The sequence below is a fragment of the Ctenopharyngodon idella genome, chromosome 1 (assembly GCF_019924925.1).
Source record: "Ctenopharyngodon idella isolate HZGC_01 chromosome 1, HZGC01, whole genome shotgun sequence".
NCBI lineage: Eukaryota > Metazoa > Chordata > Actinopteri > Cypriniformes > Xenocyprididae > Ctenopharyngodon > Ctenopharyngodon idella.
Window position 1 is genome coordinate 11,657,122 of NC_067220.1, and position 14,765 is coordinate 11,671,886.

General features: G+C 36.1%; 1 protein-coding gene across 1 annotated transcript in view; it reads left to right on the top strand.

Moving 5' to 3' along the window:
* myo15ab (myosin XVAb) overlaps positions 1-14,765 on the top strand; it is a 48,105-nt gene that overhangs the window by 13,998 nt on the left and 19,342 nt on the right. Inside the window, 19 exon segments of the mRNA XM_051892330.1 lie at positions 48-143; positions 1,498-1,629; positions 1,716-1,841; positions 2,028-2,105; positions 2,291-2,445; positions 2,594-2,639; positions 3,695-3,819; positions 3,963-4,080; positions 4,198-4,373; positions 5,319-5,403; positions 5,816-5,897; positions 6,390-6,520; positions 6,632-6,727; positions 6,823-7,058; positions 7,759-7,937; positions 11,470-11,542; positions 12,334-12,528; positions 12,618-12,733; positions 14,493-14,581. Coding sequence (XP_051748290.1) covers positions 48-143; positions 1,498-1,629; positions 1,716-1,841; positions 2,028-2,105; positions 2,291-2,445; positions 2,594-2,639; positions 3,695-3,819; positions 3,963-4,080; positions 4,198-4,373; positions 5,319-5,403; positions 5,816-5,897; positions 6,390-6,520; positions 6,632-6,727; positions 6,823-7,058; positions 7,759-7,937; positions 11,470-11,542; positions 12,334-12,528; positions 12,618-12,733; positions 14,493-14,581 — 2,334 coding nt within the window.

The window sequence follows — 14,765 nt, forward strand, 5'->3', positions numbered from 1 at the left end:
ATTTAAATTACATCTATCTCCATGTCATCTTGGTCTGTGTTGTCCAGAGCTTGATGTTCAACAGCTTTGAGCAGCTCTGTATCAACTATGCCAATGAGACCCTGCAGTTCTTCTTCAGCAAAATTATTTTCAAACAGGAGCAGGTGAGAATTACACCATCATTATCAAGTTTAGGGTCATAGGGTGCTTTTGAAAGTCTCTTGTGCTCAACAAGGCTGCATTTATTTGATACAATACAGTAAAAACAGTAATAGCTGTTTTCTATCTAATATAGTTTGAAAAGTAATTTATCCCTGTGATTGCAAAGCTGAATTTCCAGTCTTCAGTGTCACATGATCCTTCAGAAATCATTCTAATATGCTGATTTGGTGCTCAGGAATCATTTCTTATTGTTATCAGTGATGAAAACGGTTGCGCAACTTACATTAATTTTTAATTTGTAATGATTATGTATTTTTGCTTCATTTTTTCAGGATTTCTTGATGAATAGAAAGTTCAAAAGAACAGCATTTATTTGAAATAGAAATCTTTACTGACAGTTTTGATCAATTTAAAGTGTCAATTCTGAATAAAAGTATCAATTTCTTTAAAAAAATCTTACTACCCCAAATTTTTTTTTTTAAATGCAGTCTAAAACGTAATTCAGGGAACCTGTTACCACAACTTAAATAAATGCATGGTTGCAAGTTAAAAATTCTAATTTATTGTTTTAATTAAATCTTTTAAGTTGAAAACATTATTTTGTTGAGTTCTGTTGACATAATGTTGATCATTACATCAACTTAATATCTTCTGTTATTTAAACTTCTTCTGTTATTTAAATTAAGTTGTAGTAACATAATGAAATTGTCTTGATAACTTTGGAAATTAGGCAGTGGATTTCTAGTTCCCAGCATGCTTTGCATAGGACTGGATAAGGAGAATCAGTGTTGAAATTAAGTGTTTTTAGTGAAGGGAAAGACCTGTTAGTGTTTAATGCTGTTATGTTTGACATTTAAAAGAGTTTCTGTAATGTTGATGTTTTTGTGGTTACTATTGTGCTAAAGAATAGATCCACGAAGGTGAACACTGTTGACTCTATAAGCAATGACTGTGCTAATGCCAGTGATGAGTAATATCTTACTTGTTCATTAAATATACATGTTAAATAAGTTATGTTAGAATGTGCTATGTTAGCTGTTGATTGGTTCCAGGGACACGGAAAGGATTGACAGATTGATAGCTCTTTCTCTTAAAATTAATTGGTTCCAGGGCTACAATTCAGGTAGTTGGAGCAACCTAATTTTTTGAGTAATCAACCTTATTAAGTTCCTCTAACTCAATGTAGCTTGTTGGTTGAAAGTAATTTCACTCAAAGTTGTATGCAAACTGTTGCATTATTTTATTTTATTTTTGTAGAGCCAACACAGTGTATGTAGACATTTTGATACTGTGATTTCTTTGAAATATTTATTCCAAACATAAAACAGCACACTCTCTTTCTGCACGCCTCTGTAGGAAGAGTACATTCGAGAGCAAATCAACTGGAAAGAACTGACCTTCACTGACAACCAGGCATGCATAGACCTTATCGCTGCAAAGCCCCATGGGATACTCCGCATCCTTGATGATCAGAGTGGCTTTCCACAGGTTATACACTTGAATTTTATTGTTGCATGGGGATAAATGAAGAAACCTAATATATATTCTCCACACGTTTTAACATTTGTTGACAGGCCACTGACAACACCTTCCTTCAGAAGTGCCACTATCATCATGGAAACAACCCTCTTTACTCCAAGCCAAAAATGCCACTGCCAGAGTTTACTGTCTATCACTACGCTGGCCGTGTAACTTACCAGGTAGTAGAAATCACAAAATGCACAGGCAGTATTTTAATTAGACAATTATGTCATGCCAAAGGTCAGAGGTCATAGCTCTACTCTAATGCTTTTAGTAACTTTTAATTAATTTACCATTAGTAACTGAGGTTTTAATGTTACCAGCCTGTCGAAAGAGAATCTCACAGAGGGATATACTGATTTTAGGTCCATAAGTTCCTGGATAAGAACTACGATCAGGTTCGGCAGGAAGTGTTGGATCTGTTTATGCAGAGCCAGAACCGAGTGAGTCAATATATCTGTATGCATGCAAGTGTTTGTGTGTGTATGTGAAAGCATATCCTATTTTTCATCTCTAAAAGACAGTATGAATTAGAAGCCACAATTTCCTTTGTTTTTGTTTTTTTGTGAACCTCAAGTATGAATGTGAATTTAAGTTTTTAATATACATACGTGGGTGTGTTTTCTAGATGGTGTCCAATCTCTTTATAAGGCATGCTGAGATGCTGAATCAGCAAAAAGGAGCAATGAACAGGAACAGCACAGTGACTCGGAAATATCAGCCCTCTACTGTGGCTGCCAAGTTCCAGCAATCACTACAGGAGCTCCTAGACAAAATGGAGAGGTCTTATATACTCATATACACAAAGAGATGTACAATATTACACATGTATATCAGTACATACATACATATATTTGTTTCTCCTGATTATGTTTCTTTGGCGGACTTGATTTAGTCAGTTAAATCTCCTGTCCTTCTCACTTTTTTTCAGGTGCAACCCATTTTTTGTGCGTTGCATAAAGCCAAATAATAACAAGGTATGAGCAGACATTAGGCAAGCATCACTATTACTGTTGTATTAGGGACTTAGGTTTAGGTTAGGGATGTGAAAAAACACTTAACCCTAACTATTAAACTTCCCTGCAGCACCCACATTTCCTTCAGACAATTTATTGTACATTACTCATAATTAAGATTTTTTTATGTTTTTGAAAATACTCTCTTATGTCCACCAAGGCTGCAATTATTTGATCAAAAATACAGTACAGACAGTAATATTGTTAAATATTATTAAAATTTAAAATAACTGTTTTGTATTTTAATATATTTTAAAATGTATTTTATTTCTGTGATGCAAAGCTGAATTTTCAGCATCATTACTCCAGTATTCAGTCACATGATCCTTCAGAAGTCATTATTAATTTTATTAATAATATTATTAATAATGGTTCTTATTATTATCAATGCTGAAAACAGCTTTTGCTGCCTAATATTTTTGTGATACCTTTTTTTCAGGGTTCTTTGATAAATAGAAAGTTAAATAAACAGAATTTATTTAAAATGAAAATTTTTTGAAACATTGATCACTTTTGATCAATTTAATGTATCTTTGCTGAATAAAAATACTACTTTTTTTACTTACCCCAAACTTTTGAATGGTAGTATATCACAGTTTCCACAAAAATATTAAGCAACACAACGTTTTCAACATAGATACTAAAAAATAAATAAATAAAAAATCATCAGCAAATCATCAGCATATTAGAATGATTTCTGAAGGATCATGTGACACTGAAGACTGGAGTAATGATGCTGAAAATTAAGCTTTGCATCACAGGAATAAATTGCATTTTAAAATATATTACAATTGAAAACATTTATTTTAAATTATAACAATATTTCACAATATTACTGTTTTTACTGTATTTGATCAAATAATTTATGTTTAATGTTCAGATCATTAAAAAACTCTTTTTAGTGGTTAATTCAATTTAGAATGCATTTTTAAGTGGATTTTTGCTTATACATACTGACTTTCTGTGTTACTGCTCTAATGTGTAATTAAAATAAATGTATTTGTGTGTCCATTCAGGAACCTGGTATATTTGACCCTGAGTTGGTTGCTACTCAGCTCAGATATTCAGGAATCTTGGACACAATCCGTATCAGGAAGGAGGGCTATCCAGTCAGAGTGCCGTTCCATAAATTCTTAAACAGGTATCCTACTCAACAGCTGGTGCTTATTACTTATGGGTGCTGTGACGTACGGTGTGTAATCTAGTCTAGTGCTATAAATAGGCGTGTGCCAGTGTATAGAATACAAATTTTAGAATAAATTATCTCTGCCAATGTGTCCCCAGGTACAAAGCCCTGCTGGGAATGAAGAAGCCACCACCTCCAGATGGAGATAACTGTGTCATTATGTTAATGAAGCTTTGCCCAATCAACAAAGGAGATTATCAAGTGGGTGTGTCAAAGGTAAGCAGAATAATAAAACATTGCACTTCTAAAGATGCCAAAATTTTGCTTTCTCGAAAAAAACTGACAATTTTACATTGTATAATGTTTGTTTTAATAATGTGATTTTACTCTTAGATCTTTCTAAAGGAGGAAGTGAATCAGTTATTGGAGAGTAAACGTGATCGTATGATGCATGTAGCTGCACTGACCCTTCAGCGTTACGTACGGATGTATTTTGTACGCAAGAATTTCCTCAAGTTCCGTTTAGACATGACAAAGCTTCAGGCTCACTGCAAGGGCTACCTGGCCAGGTAAACTACTACTACTGCCTGTGACTTCAATGCTGTATCATTTGCAAATACAGAAAATTGTGGTTAACTTTGTTATATCCAATTCCCATTAAATTTCCAAGCCACTACAAGGCAAGGGGGAACACATTTACCCACAAAAATTATTTCTCTTCAGAATTCTAAATCTGTTGGTGCCGCCAATAGCCTAGTGGGCAGCACTGACAAATTGCACAGTTGTGCTTCAGGCGTCCTGAGTTCGAGTCCCAGCTTGTGGACCTTTCCTGATCCTTTCCCCCTCTCTCTCTTTAATTTCGCTTCCTGTCAACTTACTGTCCTGTCATAATAAAGGCAAAAATACCAAAAAAACGAAAGCTAATGATATTTTTATCCATTCAGTCAAATTTTACACTGCAAACATCAATGGCAGTTTTAAATTGTCATGGTATAAAAGAACCACCTGAATTATATATAAAAAATTACATACAGCCATTCAACCATGTTGCTGAAAGTGATCACCATTAGAATCTCTCTATAGTTGGGCGAGGATTAATGTAATCGCAGACATCGGATACGAGTCAAAAAATCATATGTTCAAAAGATCAGATCTGTGCATTAAGCCTTGCAGTGTAAATGCAGCCTTTGATTGTAGCTGCTTCACAGGGTTTCTAGCTGGTTGAAACTGGTCATTAACTAATCATTAGCTAAGTTTAGGTGCTTAATCAGTTGGACAACTAGCTATTAAGGATAAAGTCAATCTGGCAGACCTGATCATCTTATATAATATTGTTATCATTGTAGACCACCTTGATTAAACTGGCTGAGCTGGTTAACCATGTTCCAAAGCTTGACCACCTTATGATCTGTTTTTTCCTGCAAGGGAAAATATCAACTAATATCAACTAAATTGAGTGTTATATGTTTTTGAAATGACTGAAACTTCCCTCAATGTCTCTTTGTGCCTTTTAGGCGACGGTTTCTGCGAATGCGTATAAACCTGATCAGGCACCGCGCAATGGTCCGACTCATTGTCAACCGCAAAAGATACATCAGGGTACGTTACCTAATAACAAATTCTAATCATTACTTCACTAATACTAAAGTTTGTAATGCAATTAATATGAGTTCAGATTCAGGTTTCCAAATTTTTAATGCTTTAACTTTGGCTTATGGCTTTGTTACAGCTCAACATCTTCTTAGCAAGAAGAGCAGAGGAAGAGAGGAGAAGGATTGAACTGGTAAAAGAACAGTCTGTGCTCATTATTAGTTAAGGACAAATAAGGAACAATTATGTTTATTTTATCACCTTAAAGATGATTGAAGTTGTATCATAAGACCCTTTTGTAGTTCATATTTTAATATATTAAACTTTCAAACTAACAGAACTTAGTGTTTTAAATACCCAGCCAAACATTTTTGACTTTTCTTAACGAGAATTTTTATTATGTGTTTTCTCTTTTCTATAGGAGCGAACAAGCAGGGAGGTGGTAAATGTGACTCAGCTGGTTATTCCTGCAGAGTTGGGAGGATTGTTACAGGCCACAGCAGGTTATTCACAATTTCCAGTGTGTCTTCCTTATTATTAATGATATTTGCTAAGGCAAACATCACTATTATTACCAGTGTTCAAACTTTGCTTAAAACCTTTAACCTTATTTATCAAACTATGGCACTGTTTATGCTACAGATCTGAATGATACCTCAAATCATGCCACTGGTTGAAGAGATGTGCTATTACTTTTCTGAGCGATCAGATTTATCTGTCCAGGAGATGATAAAAATTAATTGAAAATCAGCTCTTTTGAATTGATCTAGTAAGAAACCACCCAGAAACCCTTGCAACTCAGGGTTATATAAGTTAACTAAAACTAAAACTGAAATAAAATAATAAAAAAAAAACTAAAATAGACATTTTTTAAAGAATAAAAAAGACAAAAATTAAACGTTAACACATTTGTCACATTTGAACATTAAAACTGGGCATTACTTTACCTAATCATTTTGAAATAATATTAAACCTTTTGCCGCTTTTGTTTTTAGCTGGTAGGGAGCGTCATTCAGACTGCTTGGCTCTGGTTCAGGCTCCTAGAATACAGACAGACCCCCAGCTCACTCTTCCACTGGACATCAACAACTATTTGATGACCAAATATATACGCACGCATTTCAGGGTGAATGTCCTGCATGCTAACACAGACGCATATGCATAATACTCACAATTCACTCACATTAAGGACATAATGCAGTAAATTTTGTCTATATTTTTTCTTTCTTGTGAGTAGGAATTGCAGTTCGGGATGCTAACAGCACCGCTGGAGAACTCACTGACCCGTCTAGAAGACGATCTGAAACAGGATGCTCTAGATGTGTTTATACTGGTAATGTTACGTTTAGCATAAATCCTGTCTCATTATCAGTCACTCTTTGTAACTCTGGTTTGTTAGAAAATTTTCATATCTGTTTTGGTTGACAGATTTTGAGGTTCATGGGAGATCCAAACCTGAATGGAGCTCAAGAAAACCTGTTTGGAAATTATATCATTCAGAGAGGCCTTGCCACTCCACCAATCAGAGACGAGATCCTAGCGCAGATAGCCAATCAGGTGTGGCGGAATGAAAACAGCAGAAATGCAGAGAGAGGCTGGCTGTTGATGGCTGCCTGTTTGAGTTCCTTTGCCCCATCTGAGAAGATGGAGAAATATCTGCTAAAGTGAGAGAATACACTTATGAACACACAAACACACACACTACCCTTCAAAAGTTTGGGGTCAGTAAGATTTTTGAAAGAAGTCTCTTATGCTAACCAAGGCTGCATTTATTTGATAAAAAATACAGTAAAAACAGTAATCTTGTGAAATATTATTACAATTTTAAATAACTGTTTTCTATTTTAATGCATTTTAAAATGCAATTTATTCCTGTGATATCAAAGCTAAATCATTCAGCATCATTACTTCAGTCTTCAGTGTCACATGATCCTTCAGAAATCATTCTAATAGGCTGATTTGCTGCTTAAGAAACATTACTTGTTATTATCAATGTTGAAAGCAGTTGTGCTGCTTATTATTTTTCTGGAATCTGTGATACTTTTTTATTTTGAGGATTCTTTGATGAATAGAGAACAACATTTATTTGAAATATATATATATATATATATATATATATATATATATATATATTGTAATAATGTAAAAGCCTTACCTCTCACTTTTAATCAATCTGATGCATCTTTGCTAAATGAAAGTATTAATTTCTTTAAAAAAAAACTTACTGAACCCAAATCAAAGCACATCACTGATGTATATTTTATACAACATTGCAATAGGTACAAGTTTTGTTCAGGGACATGGAGCTAGAGCCAATGTGAGATTTATCAGTTAAATAACTGTCTCTCCCTCTGTCTCTGTCAGATTTGTGTCAGACTATGCTCTGAATGGCTTTAAGGCACTGTGCCAACACAAACTCCTCCAAGCTATGCAGAAATCCTACCTAGTCCCTGAAGCATCTCGAACATACCCTCCATCCCTGCTGGAATGGACTGCCACCCGCAAGAAAGCACACATGGTTCTCCAGGTGCACTGTTTTGATGGTAAGACCCTGATAATGTTTTCTTACATGTATAACTAAGTAAAGAGGATAATTGTACACAGTGAACAAAACAGCATAGTTAACAAACTATGAGCAAAATCGTTTAGGATGGTGCCATATTACTGTACTTCACATTTGCTTTTTAAACCCGAAGAATGATATGGCTCAAAAATTACTCTCTTAAAATTAGAAATAACACTAAAATAACTAAACTAAACTAAATATGTTTTCCATTAAGTGCATCACATGTTACTGCATCAAAAAATGTATTTTAGTATTTCATGTATGGCATAACCAACTTAGACACTGAGGGGTACACATACCTCCTCAATTATTAAATATGTTCCAAAATTGGGTTACACTTTATTTTAATGTGTCCCTATTACTGTGTAATTCTACATATAAGTACTGAGTAATATTAATTAAGTACATCCACTTACTTTAGGGTTAGGGTAGGATTAGGGTTTGGTTTAGGGTTAGTTGCATGTAATTACGCCTAATTTATGGTTATTACTATAGTAAATACATGTAACAAGGACACGTTAAAATAAAGCGTTACCCAAAATTGTCAAAAATTCTAACAGCACTCATCAATGTCAAAATGTTTGAGATGGCAATGAACTTACAGAAAGGAATGGCTTTACTGTTCACAAAAGCCGAGCATGAATTGCACACTGTAAAACCCAATACGTTTTTGGTAACTCAAACCATTTGAAGAAAACTGGTTGCCTTAAACCATTGAAGTTTTAAAACCAATAAGTATGAGTACTGTAAACTCATATAGATTAAGTTAAATTCACTTATATTTTAGTGTTGGTTTAGTCAATAATTAGAGTAAACTTAACTTTAAGATTTTAAGTTTATTCCACTCATTCAGTTTAAATTCAGGTAACAAATCGAACTAAGTCTTAACAACTGCCTTAAATGGTTTAGGTTAATCAAACTCAAAGTAACAAAGTTACATAAGAATAAGCAAAAACTAACATTGGTAAACTGTGTTATGGAACAACCGACAATAATATCTAGCGATGCAAACTACTCTACTTTTGTCAAATTTTGCCATTTTGAATTGAAAATATAGGCTATCATATACGTGATTTGTAACTGAATGTGACGACAAGAAATATTAATGGAGCTGTTTTCAGCATATTAGGCATGCAATTAAGAGTGAATGTGTGACTATTTTAAAATAAATCTTTGCAAATAGTTCCAATTGATTACTATAAATGCTGTCTAGTTTGGCAGCTCACTTGGTTTTGAAACAAAGCTACAAGGTGAACTGAGGTCAGTTCAATGTTGATTCAGTTCAGTTCTGTGTAAAGATCATCAACTATGAATCTAGTCCAATTCAGCTATAAGCAGCTCTACAGAAGGCAATAGTCAGCTCAAGTCAGGTCAATAAATGTTGATTTAAATCAGTTAAATAACAGTGTAGATGTTGATTGTGAAACAAAGTCTATTCAGTTATAAATCTATTCAGTTTGAGTTTTAATAGTGTCAGTGCACTCTCTCTTTCTTCCGCCTCAATTTCCTGTCCCCCTTTCTGCTATCTCTCTCAGATAATGCATGTTAATGTCAGGTCAGGATGCAAATCAGGACTGGTGTCATCTGTCCATCCTTTCCTCTCATCTATTTAATCTCTTCTTCTGTCATTCCCTATATCTTTCTTTCAGCCTCTCCTCTTTCATCTAAGCTCGCTCGCTCTCTCTGTCTCTCTGCTTTATTTCACTCCTTCTCTCATCCAGTTACACTGTCTCTCTGTCCTCGCCTGTTTGGGCTGGAGCAGATTAGTAGATATGTGATAGTGTGTGTGTGTGTGTGGATTGTGAATGTGGATGAGTGTGTGTGTGCTGCTGGTATAGATAAGATAGTCAGTCAGCATTATCTTGACTACTCTTTCCACCCGTCAGTTCTCTTACAATTACATAACCATTACAAGCTACAGGTATTAATGACCTCTTATTGGAGATTTTTCTCCTGTGTGTTGATCATATATACACACGCACTGATGACCCAAAACATTATGACCAGTCACAGGTGAACATTGTTGATCATCTTGTATGTTCTCATAATCAATGTGCTGGATACAGGAGAAATGGGCAGGAATAAAGATCTGAGTGACTTTGACAAGGGCCATATTGTTAAGGCAAGGTGACTGGGTCAGAGTATCTTTGAAATGGCAAGGCTTGTGTGTTACTCCCGGACAGCAGTGGTGATAATTTACCATAAGTGGTCCAAGGAGGAACAAACCACAAACTGGCGACAGGGTGTTGGGAGCAAAGGCTATCCTGTCTGGTCCGAGCCAACAGAAAGTCTACTGTGGCACAAGTCGCACAAAATTTTAATGATGGTTATGGAAGGAATGTGTCACACTCTGCTGCGAATGGGGCTGTCATCAGAATGCCTATGATGACTCCTGTCCAGCGTCAAAAGCAACAATGTGCACGCGAACGTCGGAACTGGACCTTGGAGCAGTGGAAGAAGGTCACCTGGTCCGATGAGTCCTGTTTTCTTTTATATCACGTGGATGGCCATGTATGTTACCTGGGAAAGTGATGGCGATACACTGTGGGACGACGACAAGCCAGTGAAGAGACTGTGATGCTCTGGGCAATGTTCTGCTGGGAAACCTTGGGTTTGGCCATTCATGTGAAAGTAAATTTGACACGTGCCACCTACTTAAACATTGTTGCAGACCAGGTACACCTCTTCATGACAATGGTGTTCCCTGGTGGAAGTGGCCTCTTTCAGCAGGATAATGCACCCTGCCACACTGCACACATTGTTCAGGAATGGTTTGAGGAACATGATGAAGAGTTCAAGGTGTTGCCTTGGCCTCTAGATTTTGCAGATCTCAATACAATTCAGCATCTGTGGGATGTGCAGGACCGAACAGTCCAATCCACGGCGGCTCCACCTCGCAACCTACAGGACTTGAAGGATCTGCTGCTAACATCTTGGTGCCAGATACCACAGCAGACCTTCAGGGGTCTTGTAGAGTCCATGCTTCGGCAGGTCAGCACTGTTTTGGCAGCATATTAGGCAGGTGGTCATAAGGCAGGTGTTTTGACTCATTGGTATGTATATATAACTCTCATAATTTAATCACCCACGATTGAACTAAAAAAATAATAAACCGTGGGAACAAATTCTTAATTCATGGCCATAATTTTTTCTTTTTTGGGGGTCATATGTGGGGCTCCGTGTTAAATGGACTCACAGATATGGATTATTTTTCAAAAAATAATTGTGTTCATTCAAAGAAAGAAAGTGACATGAGTGTATCTCAATTTGTGTACTATCTGTATTTTCTAGAAAGGGAAAGTCTGTTTAGGTATGTGTTAACAAGTATGGTGTTACTTTTCTATGCAATCAGACTTATGATTTTCACCTAGAAGATCATAAAAATGCTAAAAGCATAGATTTAGAATGAATGATGAAGCCAGACTGTATCTAGAGACCAGAATAACAGAGAGACTTGGGTTTTGGGCTTTTTTGATTTGAGCCAGTATTATTTGATTATCTCTTTATAGGAGCTTCTTTTCTGTGTCCTGTCCACTCCTGGACCAATGGAGAGGGCCTTGCAGGAGACATTCTACAACACAGGTGAATTTTTTTCACTGAATTTTTAGAGATTTACTTGACAATACAGCATCTTAAAGGGATAGTTCACCCAAAAATTTCACCCTCAAGTAGTTTCAAACCTGTATGAGTTTCTTTCTTCTGTCAAACACAAAAGAAGATATTTGGAAGAATGTCAGTAACCAATGGGGGACGAGATTTGTTTGGTTACTGACATCCTTCTAAATATCTTCTTTTGTGTTCAGCAGAACAAAGAAATTAATACAGCTTTGGAACTGCTTGAGGGTGAGTAAATGATGATAGAATTTTTATTTTTGGATGAATTATCCCTTTAATACTGCAATTCTTTACATGACTTTCACACAGATTTTTGCCCTAAATCACAGTTTGGACAAGTTGAACTATTTGCCAGTGTGCTGATTTTAGGTAGTTGGAATTGACAGATTTTGCAGAAAATCATGTAGTGTATGATAGGCACAGACTCAGATTTTTTTTTTTTTTTAGCTTCAAACTTTAATTTCATCCAGTCTGGGGATTTCAAATATGTTTCATATTTTGAGCTGATTTCAGAACACATACTGTTTTCATTCGTCACACATCTCCTAGCCAGGAGTTACATGTTTCTGCGTGAGTTTGTTGTCCTCAGAATGACTTGAAAAGTCTGTTCTTTTGTGATCCTCAGTCGTTTATTAGTGTAAGATGTCCAGTTATTCTCTGTAACCATTTACAAAGTCGGCAAATATATAATGCCTAGTGTGTTGTCTAGTGTATTCCAGCCTGTAGTGTCAGTAACCTTGTTAACGGCCATCCTGCAGGGGTGTGTCCTCTGAAAGTCGATGGGGTTGGTCCGTTCTGATGAAGGAGCTGGCGCAGTGGGTGGAGTTAGAGGGTCACGACTATGTTCTCGATCTGGTGTGCGACCTGGAGCTGCTGCCAGACTTCCCTAAACAGAAAACATACTTCATCATCTCTACTGAAGACCCCAGCAGGGCACGACCTAACGCGAGCATGTATGCATCCCAAAATATTTCATTGTTTTCCCACGTTTCAGCTGTAGTGTATTGTTGTGACGATGTTTAATACATATGTTTGTATGCAGAAGTCTCTTTGGCAGTGGATTTGAAGAGGATGAGGAGGGGCCACTCTCATATGCCAACCGAACGAGCGCCATTGCAACCAACAGCCTACCGATTTCTGAAGGCCACTACAGTCTGGGTAGCCTCCTTTTTCAGTCTTTTAAATTAAGCACAACATACACTTGTTCCTAAGTGAAAAGACATAAAGTCATTGACCCTTCCTAATCTGATTGGCCAGTGATTGTTATTCCACCAATAGGCCTAGTGGTCTGTCTCATGAGTCATGAATAACCGAGCATAACCTCAAGAAACACTAAACTACAGCCCCTGCTTTAATCAGTAGCAGATCTACAGCCCTGCATGTAAAGTAGAATCAGATACACACAGAATGGCTAGATTACATACAGCTAAACTAACCCCAATTGTGTTCATGTAACCTTTCTGTTTGCATGTCCAGAGGATGAGTAACATTATACAGGTTTTAGGGATCTTGCAGGGGTGAATGTTCAGGTCATTGATCATTAACGTTTTTGAGGCAGTGGTTTGTTCTACCAGTGTTATTGTCTTGACTTGGCATTTTTTGATTTGATGAAATTTTTAGGTTAATGAACACATGAAAAATTTTCTCTGACCCTCTTAACATTTTGTTTCCTCTTAAAGGGTTAGTTCACCCAAAAATGAAAATTCTGTCATTAATTACTCACCCTCATGTCATTCCAAACCTGTAATACTTCCGTTCATCTTCTGAACACAAATGAAGCTTTCTGTCCCATAGACAGCTACGCAATTGAAAATTTGCCGCTTCAAGAAGTTCATAAAGAGATCGTAAAACTAATCCATATGATTTGAACGGTTTAGTCCAAATTTTCTAAAGAGAAACGATCGCTTTATAAAATGAACAGATTGAATTTAGGCTTATATTCACACGTAAACATTCATCAACTCACACATCAGTTGTGGTAAACAGAAGCTCAAGCATGTTTGCTTGACGTGTGAGAACCAATGAGATTCATTCTCATGTGTTACACAGCACGTTTGAGCTTCCGCAAGAGGTTTGTTCTCGTGCCTCATTCAGGTTCGGTTGAGCTCCTGTTTATGTTCGCTGATCAATGTTTATATGTGAATAAAAGCCTAATTTAAATCTGTTCATCATAAAAAGCAATCGAGTCTCTTCAGAAAATGTGGACTAAACCGCACAATTCATATGGATTAGTTTTATGATCTCTTTATAAACTTTATGAAGTGTCAAATTTTCAATTTTGTATCTGTCTATGGAGGGACAGAAATCTCTGAGATTTCATCAAAAAGATCTTCATTTGTGTTCTGAAGATGAACAAAAGTCTTACGGGTTTGGAACAACATGACGGTGAGTTAATAATGAACTAACCCTTTAACATTTTTTCGCTTATGGTCATGTGACAATGTATTAATCAATGTAAAATTCAAAACTTGCTGTTTTTACAGCTTAGTTATCAGAAATGACAGTTTTCTATTTTAATATAGTTTAAAATGTAATTTATTCCTGTGATCTGAATTTTCAGCACTCTTTGATCCTTCAGAAATCATTCTAATATGCTGATTTGGCACTCAAGAAACATTTTTTATTATTGTCAATGTGGAAAACAGTTGTGCTGTTTAATATTTCTTGGAAACCGTAATACATTTTTTAGGATTCTTTGTCCTTGCTGAATAAAAGCAAACTGACCCCAAAATTTTTGAACAGTAGTGTATCTTGGGGTGTACTTGCTTCTTAGGTAAATTTAACTTGTTTTAAGGATGTTTAAATAATTCTACTGCAAAACAAAATGATTATTAAACATGAATTTGTGTTACCACTTCTACTTTATCCTTATTTTTTCTCACTCTCTCTCTCCTCTGTCTCTTTCTGTCTTTATCAGACTCAGAGCCATCCTATGATGCCACTCAGCGTGGGATGGACCGGTATTTGGACAGCCTCTTTGACCCAGTTCTGTCTGATGGAACTGGGGTACGGTGACACCTGATTAACTCACACACACAAATGTCAATTGTGTGTAAGAGAGAGCGAGAGTATGAAAGATTGCTTTACAGGGTTACTATACTTCTCACAGTCTCTTTTATGTGAATGTTGATTGTGGGTTTGAGTGTGTGTTTGGCTGTGCTTCCTATGATCGTTTTACACAGAGCACTAG